At 40.5% G+C, this 11,403-nt stretch overlaps 1 protein-coding gene across 10 annotated transcripts in view; it reads right to left on the bottom strand.

Moving 5' to 3' along the window:
- KALRN (kalirin RhoGEF kinase) overlaps positions 1-11,403 on the bottom strand; it is a 694,786-nt gene that overhangs the window by 8,880 nt on the left and 674,503 nt on the right. For all 10 annotated transcript variants that reach the window (XM_030802195.1, XM_030802198.1, XM_030802200.1 and 7 more), the window contains 2 exons: positions 4,593-4,793; positions 31-169 (listed from right to left, as the gene is read on the bottom strand). In XM_030802195.1, coding sequence (XP_030658055.1) covers positions 31-169; positions 4,593-4,793 — 340 coding nt within the window. The remainder of the gene's footprint in view (positions 1-30; positions 170-4,592; positions 4,794-11,403) is intronic.

The following is an 11,403-nucleotide window of genomic DNA, read 5'->3' as shown; positions in this document are numbered from 1 at the left end:
CGTGCCCGGCAGGTTGCCACTTCTTATTACCTTTATGTCCAAATGTGCAACCCTGCAGTTGTGAAGGTACTGCAGAGCCTCCATGATATCTCGGATATAGAAAGCTACTTTTTCCTCCATCAGTTCATCATGATTCATAAGGTAGTCTAAGAGCCGGCCATCATCCATCCTGAAAGTAGGCAGGGAAAGGCAAAGGAAATATGTTTGAAATGAAGAAATAGAAAAATAACACATGTACAAATCAGTAAGATCTCTAAGCTCTCTCATACTTCTTGTTATACATGAAGACCAAATGTGCAACACATGCATATTTAGTTACATCCTAAAGTTACTGTAATATTCAGAACTAAAATAAATATATTTACAAATATGGTGTACTGCAGGGAGTGTGTATAACCTTGTTTAAGAAACATTCTCCTTCATTAACTCTGAAAATTGCACACAACAAAAAAGTTGTGACACCCATTTAAGAGGTTCGATTGCTAAGTAAAGAAAGCCTTCACCAAGAGATACTTCAGCAATATCCTGATTAACCATAACCTAGTGGCTGCAAACAGCCCCACATGTGTTTTGCAAAGTACTTCTTAATTTTATTTTAAGATTAATTTTAGAGATGAAGTCTCACTGTGCTGCCCAGGCTGGAATGCTGTGGCACAATCATAGCTCACTGCAGCCTCGAACTCCTGGACTCAAGTGATCCTCTTGCTTTGGCCTCTCACATAGCTGGGATTTCTGGAGGAGGCCACTATGCCTAGCCAAACTACCTTCATTTGTCAGTTTTGAGTTGGGGAAAACAGAAAGTAGGCAAAGTTGGTTCTTTGCATTATTGATTCTCTTCCTCTCCCCCACCCCACCACCTTTTTGTTGTTGTTGTTGTTTGTTTGTTTTGTTTTTGAGACAAAGTCTCTCTTTCGCCTAGACTGGAGTGTAGTGGCATGATCTCAGCTCACTGCAACCTCCGCCTCCAGGTTCAAGCAATTCTGATGTCTCAGCTTCCCAAATAGCTGGGATTACAGGTGTGTGCCATCACATCCAGCTAATTTTTGTATTGTTAGTAGAGACAGAGTTTTGCCATGTTGGCCAGGCTGGTCTCGAACTCCTAGTCTCAAGTGATCCACCCGCCTGGGCCTCCCAAAGTGCTGGGATTACAGGCATGAGCCACCGTGCCCAGCTCTTGATCCCTTTTTGAATCCTTTGCCTTCTGGGCAACTTTTCCAACCTTGAGAACTGTGATTGAGAACATGGTATATGGAGCCATCCAGACCCAGATTTGAATCCTGGTTCTGTTACCTACCTGCTGAAGGCTGGGAGCAAGTCATTTGAACTCTGTGTTTTGGTTTCACCAAAGTGAACCATCTTTAAAGTGGGAATAAGAACAGCAACAAAATAATAACAATTATTATTCATTATATTAATATAATATAATGAATTAATATTATCTTATAGTGGGTGAGTGTGAGTATTACTATTCACCTATTTGATTATGAGGATTGTGCAAGGATGGAGTGAGACGACGAAGCATTTAAGCATAATTGGTAGCATAGGTAAGTGCTAAATAAATGGTAGCTATTCTCAGCCACCCTCTGTCCTCTTACAGCAAGGAGTTACCAAATGTCAGGTATTCTTTAGTGTGCATTGAGTTGTTAAAGGCACATCCCCAGGAAATGCCCATGCAGAGAAGACTGATGCAGGGTCAGAAATGACTTTCAGTTATAGCTGAAATCCCCCTGGCCAAGTTTCCCTCTTCCCCTCTAGCTTGCTCCTTCCCACTGGTGTCTTCTACTTTCCCTGACAGGAGCAAAGGCTAGAATCCATGCAAGCCTCTTTTGCTTTCCTCTGACCCTGCTAAGGGTGAGGTAAGAGTGATCAGAGTAGAGTGGAGTAGGATTGGGCTTGTTAAATGTATTCCCCTGAACTTCTTGGAGTCATTAAGGGAGCAATTAACAGCAGCACTGCTCCAAGTGAGAGAGTCTTAGCCACCAAGTTCACCTTTAGAGCTTTTGGATAAGGCAGAGGCCCACATCCTACCCTAGACTAGGGAATCCAAATCTCAGTTGCCTGGTAAAGAAAGGCTCTCCCAGCAATTCTGGTGACCACCTAAGGGGAGGCCACCGTCACATAATTGGCAGCATAAGTATTTGCCAAATAAGCATAACAGGGTAATGAGATCCAGCACAGGGGTTAGCTCAGGCACTGCCTCTCCACAGACTTTCCCTGAACTTCAAGTCCAACCAAGCACCTATGTTCTCACAGCAGTCTTCTCCAATACATGCATTTCTTTCTTAGTATTTATCATGTTATATTAAAATCATCCATCTATCTATCTATTGGTCTTCCTCATTAGACTTGTAACTCCTCGAGGGCAAAAACTATATCTTTTCCCCTTATTTTTTATTTATTTATTTTTTTTGAGATGGAGTCTCACTCTGTCGCCTAGGCTGGAGTGTAGTGGTGTGATCTTGGCTCACTGCAACCTCCACCTCCTGGGTTCAAGCAATTCTCCTGCCTCAGCCTCCCGAGTAGCTGGGATTACAGGTGCCCGCCACCACGCCCAGCTAATTTTTGTATTTTTAGTAGAGATGGGGTTTCACCATGTTGGCGAGGCTGGTCTCGAACTCCTGACCTCAAGTGATCCTCCCACCTCGGCCTCTCAAAGTGCTAGAATTACAGGCGTGAGCCATCGTGCCCAGCCCTTTTCCCCCTATAAACTATACCTCTGCCTCCTATAAACTACCCTTATAACTATAACTTTGTTCCCCCAGCCCTGACCCTGGTCTGGATGGTGGTTGGTGCATAGCGAGTGCTCAGTAAATGTTTGCTAAACTAGTTCAACCCACTATTCATCTAACTTAATCCCTGCAACATCTCTGGGAAGTTGGAGGAATTTCAGTCTTCACAGATGAGGACCCGGGGCCCTAGCAAACTAACTATTCTGCTTCAAATCACAGAGCTGGGACATGAGCCCAGATTCCTCATTCCAAGAGCAGCTTCTTTCCATTGCACTGCAGTAGCCCAATATCAGCACCTTCCCTTGAAACAGCAGTCGGCAAGTCTGAAGGGGCAGAAGTTCTGGGTCAGCTGAACTCAACCTGGTACACAGTGACAATACCTTTCATTGGAACAGAAGCGCAGGTGTCATCTGTGGACAAGTATAGTTCACTAGCAATAGAATATGCCTTTTGAGTTAGGAGGTTCCCTACAAACAGGTCAGGCTCTGAAAGAGACTGTTAAGTCTGTTAAGTCTAAAGTGACAAACTACCAACTACTTAACTACATAAAGTTTAAGTTTCACAAAAGAATTACAGATGCTAGCAGCACAGGTTTTGTCCCCTCTGGTTTTTTTTTTTCCAGTTGATTTTAAAAATAGCCAAACTTGTTTGCATTTTTGCTTTCTTATTGTGTCATAAATAAATTTGTGACAAGTTACTGACTCAAACATCCCATACACACACACCTAGACTAACAAACACGCAAGAGCCGGACTAACATGTTAGTTGAAAAGCTGAAAATGCAGGCACTTCTCTACTGAAAACGGGTTCTTGTGGAGCCATACGCAGCAATGGTCTTTGGCGGAAATGTCTGTCTCCTGTCTAGGCCAAGGACCTCATTAGCACCAATCTGATCACATTTCTGTTACTTGTATCACTTCTGAAAAGACTCTGTTCTCTTTAATCTCTGTGATATTTATCTAAACCACAGAACATACTGTCTCTTCTTAGCCTGGGGTAGTGGTGGGGAGAATGGGACATTATTGCTTTATTACATCTATTCTAGGGGTCACGTATATGGTTGCCTAAGTCCCTAGAAAATCTGGAATGAGTGGAATGTTTTGAAGGTAAGGCCGTCCCCTAGAAGGAATTTTTTTGGGTGGTAGACTGGAGTTGCTATGGTGGCGAACTGACATACAGAGCCCTCTCTTTCTTTTTTTTTTTTTTTTTTTTTGAGACGGAGTCTCGCTCTGTCGCCCAGGCTGGAGTGCAGTGGCACCATCTCGGCTCACTGCAAGCTCCGCCCCCCGGGTTCACGCCATTCTCCTGCCTCAGCCTCTCCAAGTAGCTGGGAATACAGGCGCCCGCCACCACGCCCGGCTAATTTTTTTGTAATTTTTAGTAGAGACGGGGTTTCATCGTGGTCTCGATCTCCTGACCTCGTGATCCACCCGCCTCAGCCTCCCAAAGTGCTGGGATTACAAGCGTGAGCCACCGCGCCCGGCCAGAGCCCTCTCTTTCAACTCCACCCTGTCAATCAGCCTACTGTCCGCAAGCTCTTCCCAAACTCCTGCCTAGCCCAAGAGTCCATAATAGAAAGAAAATAAACATGGGAGTGAGAGAGATATGGGTTCAAGTCCCAGCTTCTCCATTCTTGTCTTAAGGAGCTAGTTTTGAGGACTTCTCTTATCCCTATTATGATTTTTTAATCTTTGAAATGGAAATGACATTGATTATAAAATGGGGGAGAGAGTGCATGTTATATGTAGCACTTTGCAAATGATAGGACCTTGTATAAAACGTAACTGTCTTTTCCATTAACTGTGGGCAAGAGCTAACCCAGATGGATGGGGGCCACTTTGGAGAGATGGCGTCTGTACTTACAGTTCCAAGATCAGGATGTAGGATGTGGGGGACTCATAGGTGTCATGGAGAGTGATGTACTGGGGGTGCTGTAGGTGCTGAAGCAGGGCAGCCTCATGGGCAGCCTGTTCTTTCTTCTTCATTTTTTTGCTAACAAATTTCACAGCCACATCTTTGCGGGTAGCTTTGTGAATGCATTTCTTTACTATAGAGAAACGGCCTCTGGAAAAACAAAAGGGAGAGTTTGCCAACATTCATCAATTAACTAGATATATTTTATTCATGGATAAGTAAAGTTTTGTGTGAAGTGGTCAGATAGATTTTATTAGGAATCCTACTCTATCGGGGAACCTGCCCTGATAGTCACGTAGGTTCTTTTCTGTTTTCCCTAAGCATCAGCCGGTTTGAGAAATAAAGGGACAGAGTACAAAAGAGAAATTTTAAAGCTGGGCGTCCGGGGGAGACATCACATGTCAGTAGGTTCCGTGATGCCCCGCAAGCCGCAAAAACCAACAAGTTTTTATTAGGGACTTTCAAAAGGGAAGGGAGTGTGCGAATAGGTGTGGGTCACAGACATCAAGTACTTTACAAGGTAATAGAATATCACAAGGCAAGTGGAGGCAGGGCGAGATCACAGGACCACAGGATCGGGGTGAAATTAAAATTGCTAATGAAGTTTTGGGCACCATTGTCATTGACAACATCTTATCAGGAGACAGGGTTTTGAGAGCAACCGGTCTGACTAAAATTATTAGGTGGGAATTTCCTCTTCCTAATAAGCCTGGGAGCGCTATGGGAGACTGGGGTCTGTTTCACCACTACAGCTTTGACCATAAAAGACAGGCACACCTGAGGGGGCCGTTTATAGGCCTATACCTCCAGGCGTGTATTCTTTCCCAGGGATGTTACTTGCTGAGAAAAAGAATTCAACAATATTTCTCCCATTTGCTTTTGAAAGAAGAGAAATATGGCTCTGTTCCACCTGGCTCACTGGCGGTCAGAGTTCAAGGTTATCTCTCTTATTCCCTGAACAATTGCTGTTATCCTGTTTTTTTTTCAAGGTGCCCAGATTTCATATTGCTCAAACACACATGCTGTACAATTTGTGCAGTTAACGCAATTATCACATGGTCCTGAGGCGACATACATCCTCCTCAGCTGACAGGATTAAGAGATTAAAGTAAAGACAGGCATAGGAAATCACAAGGGTATTGATGGGGAAGTGATAAGTGTCCATGAAATCTTTACAATTTATGTTTAGAGATTGCAGTAAAGACAGGCATAAGAAATTATAAAAGTATTAATTTGGGGAACTAATAAATGTCCATGAAATCTTCACAATCCACGTTCTTCTACCATGGCTTCAGCCGGTCCCTCCGTTTGGGGTCCTTGACTTCCTGCAACACTACTCTCCTAAATTTTTAATGATAATGTTATTCAGAAAATCCATTTTTCCTTCTTTAGCATTTTAGGGTTTTTGAGATGTCAAAAACTTTTTATATTATATATAATATAATTATATTATAAATTATATTTTATATGTAATATAAAGTTGTTTTTTTTTTTTCTGAGACAGGGTCTTGCTCTGTTACCCAGGCTAGAGTGCAGTGATGTGATCATGGCTCACTGCAGCCTCAACTTTCCAGGCTCAAGTCTCTTGCCTCGGCCTCCCAAAGCGCTGGGATTACAAGTGTGAGCCACTATGCCGGGCCTAACTTATGTAATTTTTTAAACCAATATTTTTGTCTGCCATTTTAACCATCAACAGCAGTTCAGTTTTCTTTTCTGGGCAGAATATGTATTTCTGTGAAATATAACAATAAAAACAGCAATAACGTTAAAGAAGGAGGAATTCTACTCAATGATAATTTTAAAAACATTTTTATTATTTTTTTCTCCTTCTCATACATACCAATTCTACTTCCTTCAAGGTGTAGCACAAACGCTACTTCTTTATGGGGCCATGACACGATGAAAAAGCCAGACTGCAGAGCCATTGCAAATTGAATTTTTTTTTTATTTCAATAGGTTTTTGGGGAACAGGTGGTGTTTGGTTACATGACTATGTTCTTTAATGGTGATTTCTAAGATTTTGGTGCACCCATCACCCAAGCAGTGTACACAGTACCCAATGTGTAGTCTTTTATCTCTCACCACCCTCTCACCCTTTCCCCCAAGTCCCCAAAGTCCATTGTGTCATTCTTATGCTTTTGTGTCCTCATAGCTTAGCTCTCATTAAAAACATTTTAAAGAGTCCATTGCTTCATTTTATTTTGTGTTTGTTATCTTCTTATTATGGAAACTTTCTAATATACACAAAAGTAAAGAAAATAGCAAAATTGATCTCCTATGCAGCCAACTTCAATAATCATGAACAATTTAATCAATTTTGTTTCATCTGTCTCTTTTCTATCCCCTGCTTTTTTTTCCCCTGGAATATTTTAAGCAAATCCAGATATAATGTCATTTCACCCATAAATACTTCAGTTTACATCCCTATCGGCAAGAACACTTAGAAATATACAACCACTCTGCCATTATTGCATCTGACAAAATTACCCACTCCTGAAATAGAATGGTTCCCAGATACAGCTGTTGCCCTGTGGAAGGTGGCAAGAGAGCTCCGTAGGGCACAGGTCAGCAATGGGGCAGATGAAGGGAGGGTCAATGAGGTGAAAAGGCAGCACCATCCAAGCCCTGTCCATGAGGTGTCCTAACCCACGAGCAGAGGAGAGAACAGTTTGAAGACCAGCCCATTCCTCCAACAGAAATGGGTGTGTCATGGCCACCATGAAGGTGATCTAACTGCCTCCTTGACCTGGCTCTGTGCTCAAAAGGCAACTTTTTAATAATACTTTTTTTCTCATCATATATTTGCATAAAATAATGTGCTAACAAGGCCAGGTGCAATGGCTCATGCTTGTCATCCCAGTGCTTTGGGAAGCTGAGACAGGAGGATCGCTTGAGCCCACGAGTTTGAGACTAGCCTGGACAACATAGTGAGATCCTTTCTCTTTAAAATAATTTTTTTTAAAAAATAATGTACTAATCAGTAAAACAAGTCTTAGACAAGTATTTATTGAATATATTATTTACCAAATATCATTTTGGCACAGTAAGCAAATATTTGGTCAAAATGGCAGTTTTCTTTCACATCATAAATTAATAAATTGCCATTCTGGTTTTAACAGCGCTCTCTTTGTGAGTTTGATTATTGTAAGTTACTTCTTGCAGAGGAGTGAAATGGAACAATGAAAACAATTGAATGCTGAGGATAGCGCTCCTGAATTTAGTGGCCATGTCAAGGTACTGCTAGCTTAATTTTTAGAAAAAGGTTTGTAGTTGTCAAAGTTATGCAGACCCACGGTTTAAAAAGTCAATTATCTCTACAGGTTTGTTATTTAAAAACAATTCATCCCCATTTTTCCTTCCATGGAGTCTTGCTCTGTCACCCATGCTCGAGTGCAGTAGCATGATCTTGGCTCACTGCAATCTCTGCCTCCCAAGCTCAAGTGATCCTCCAACCTCAGCCTCCCAAGTAGCTGGTACTATAGGCATGCACCACCATACCTGTCTAACTTTTTGTATTTTTTTGTAGAGACAGGATTTTGCCATATTGCCCAGGCTGGTCTTGAATTACTGAGCTCAAAGCGATCCACCCACCTTGGCCTCCCAAAGTGCTGGGCTTATGGGCATGAGACATTGTGCCTGGCCTGAGAGGCAGTTTAATATATCAATTTAATATAGTTTAGCAGATTATTGAAATATTTACTCTATGATTCTCAATAGTATGCTTTGAGTGGCTACTTCTTGATTTTTCAGTTTCAATTATTTCTGTTGACATCCCACTATGGAAGATGAGATTTTAGCCTCCTTCATCCCTCTGTCCCTGCCACATAACTACTATCCCCATCCACTGTCTTCCCAATAGAATTATAATCAATATTCAGTATCTGTATTACTACACTATGTTCATGCTATTCACAGTTGAGCCTCTAGTAAACTATGAATACTTTTCCTTTTTGTGATAGAATGCAATTTTCAATCATTTCTGACAAAGAGTGCATGGGAAATAAATTGTTTCAGACTTGAATATCTGAAAACTTGTACTTATTTTACTTTTATACTTGATTGTGAGTTTAGCTGAGTATAATCCAGTTGGGAAAATTTTTCATTCACAATTTTGAAGGAATTATTCTGTTGCCTTCCAACTTCTATTGTTACTGGTAATGTTAACTGCTAATGTCTAAAGCATTGATTCCTAATCCTTCATGACCCCTTTTCCTCATGCAGAATTTGTAGGTTCTTCTCTTTTCCTGGGTGTTGAGAAATTTCACAATTATGTGCTGCAGTATGATCTATTTTCATCCATTAGGTTGGGCACTCAGGTGCTCTCTCAAATAGTAAACTCATGTCTTTTCATTCTGGTAATATTTTATTTTTTAGAAATAATTCCTTCTTCTGTTTTATTTGCTCTATTCTCTCTTTCCGGAATTTCTGTTTTTCAAATTAGAACTTCTAGTCTAGTCCTCTAATTCTTCTTTTCCTATTCTATTTCCCATTTATTTTCCTGTTGCTCAGATTGCTGGGAAATTTCCTCAAGTCTGTCTTCCCACACTTCTATTAAGGTTTTCAGGCCAGATGCAGTGGCTCACGCCTGTAATCCCAGCACCTTGGGAGGCCAAGGTGGGTGGATCACTTGAGGACAGGAGTTCAAGACTAGCCTGGACAACATGGTGAAACCCCGTTTCTACTGAATATACAAAAATTAGCTAGGCATGGTGGTGCGTGCCTGTAATCCCAGATACTCAGGGGACTGAGGCACAAAAATTGCTTGAAGTTGGGAGGCAGAGTTTGCAGTGAGCCACGATTGTGCCACTGCACTCCAGCCTGGGTGAAAGAGCAAGACTCTGTCTAAAAAAAAAATAAATAAATAAATAACAATAAAATTTTAAAATAGGTTTTTTTTTCATTTTTGTTTCTTTTTTATTGTAGAATTATGCTCTTGTTTTATAATTTCAATATTATCTTTTATCTAAGGATACTAATGAGAGTTTTTGGAAGTCTTTTGCTATATAGTGTGTTTCCTTTCTTCTACTTTTGTTTTGATTTCTGTCTTTCATTTTAAAGATTTTCCTCAACTGTTCAGAAATTCTTAGTAGTTAATTCATTTCACCCAGAGGATATTTTTGCTAGATTTAGAATTCTTGGTGGCCAGCTCTTTTCTTTAAGCATTTTAAAGATGTTGGTTCTGCTATCTTCTTGCCTCCATGAATTCTGATGAGAAATCTGCTGTCATTCGAGTCACTGTTCTACCTAAATGTAATACATTGTTTTTTTCTCTTGTTGCTTTCAAGATTTTTTTTTCATATATTTGTTTTCAGCAGTTTGATCACAATGTGTTCTGGGCATGGTTTTTGTTTGTTTTTTATTTAGGTCACCAAGCTTCTTTAAAAATTTGTGTCTTTTGCCAAATTTGGGACATTTCCAGTTGTTATTTCTTCAAAAATTTTTTCTGCACCAATCACTTTTTTCTTTCCCTTTGGAGTTCTAATGACACGAATGTCAGACCTTTTGATATTTTTCCATAGGTCCTTGGGGTTATGTCTAATATTTGTAAAACATTTTTTCTCTCTATTCTTCATGTTGGATAATTTATATTTCTTCCTCTTCAATTTCACCAACTCCTCCATCAGCTTTGTTCTGCTATTGAATCCATGCTGTAAATTTTAAAATTTTAGATATTGTATTTTTTGTTATGCAATTTTAATTTAAAAATAATTTCTATATCTGTCAATAACTTCTATCTTCCCATTCATTTCAAGAGTATTCACCTTTACCTTACAGAGGATGGTTGTAATTGCTACTTTAAAGTCTTTGTGTGATAGTTCCAATATTTGGATCATGTCAGAGCTGGCATCTGTTGATTGTTTTCTTCCCGAGAATTTTTAAAGATTTTTTCTGCTCTTTGTAATGTTGAGCAACTTTAGATTGTATCCCAAACATTTCGAATGTTATGTTGTGAGACTCTGATTCTGTTAAAATCCTCTGGAGAAGTTTGATTTTTGGTTTATTTGTATGTTTTGGTCAGCAATCAACTTGGTTAGGTTCAGACTGCAAGTTCTGTCTCACCTTCTGTGGGAGGTGGTTCTATTTTCAGTTCAGTTTTCAGTGTTTCCTATGCTTTTAGGTCTGCCCCTTGTGAGCACCATACAAAGATTAGTCTGAGACTAAACAGTCACTGAGCAGTGGTTTACATCATAGTCCAGTTCTCAGAGACTTGCTATATTTCTTTGAATGTGCCTCATACATGCACAGCTGGAAGGTGGCCCAGGATTTGAGTAATTTCATATAGAATTAGGAGATCTTCTTCTTTTGCTTTCTCCTGAGATTTCTCCTGCATTCTTTATCTCCCAAGTGCCCCTTTTCGAAGTTGTCTGGCCAGAAAGATGGGATTCCCTCAGAGGTTTAGCTTCCTGCATTGTCATGCAGTTTCACATGACTGCCCTCGGGGTGAAGCAGTGACAGTAAGGAGACAGAAAAAAACAAATAAAGCATGAATTATTCTGTTCTTTCCAGCTCAAAGGGTTCCCCTTTCTTTGTCCTTTGGCCAGAAATGTGGGTTTTTCTTGGAGTTTTTGCTCTTTCTGCATGCTACATAGTTCTTTGATTTGGCCCACACTTGTATCAAAGCTGGGGAGATAAAGGAGAAAAGAGGAAAGAAGAAAAAAGGAAGGAAGGAAGAAGGGAAGGAAGGAGGGAAGGAAGGAAGGAAGGAAGGAAGGAAGGAAGGAAGGAAGGAAGGAAGGAAGGAAACTGCTATTCTCCTTGT

The sequence above is a fragment of the Nomascus leucogenys genome, chromosome 21 (assembly GCF_006542625.1).
Source record: "Nomascus leucogenys isolate Asia chromosome 21, Asia_NLE_v1, whole genome shotgun sequence".
Taxonomy (NCBI): domain Eukaryota; kingdom Metazoa; phylum Chordata; class Mammalia; order Primates; family Hylobatidae; genus Nomascus; species Nomascus leucogenys.
Note: the sequence above shows the minus strand (reverse complement) of the source record. Positions and strands in the feature narration are given on the sequence as shown.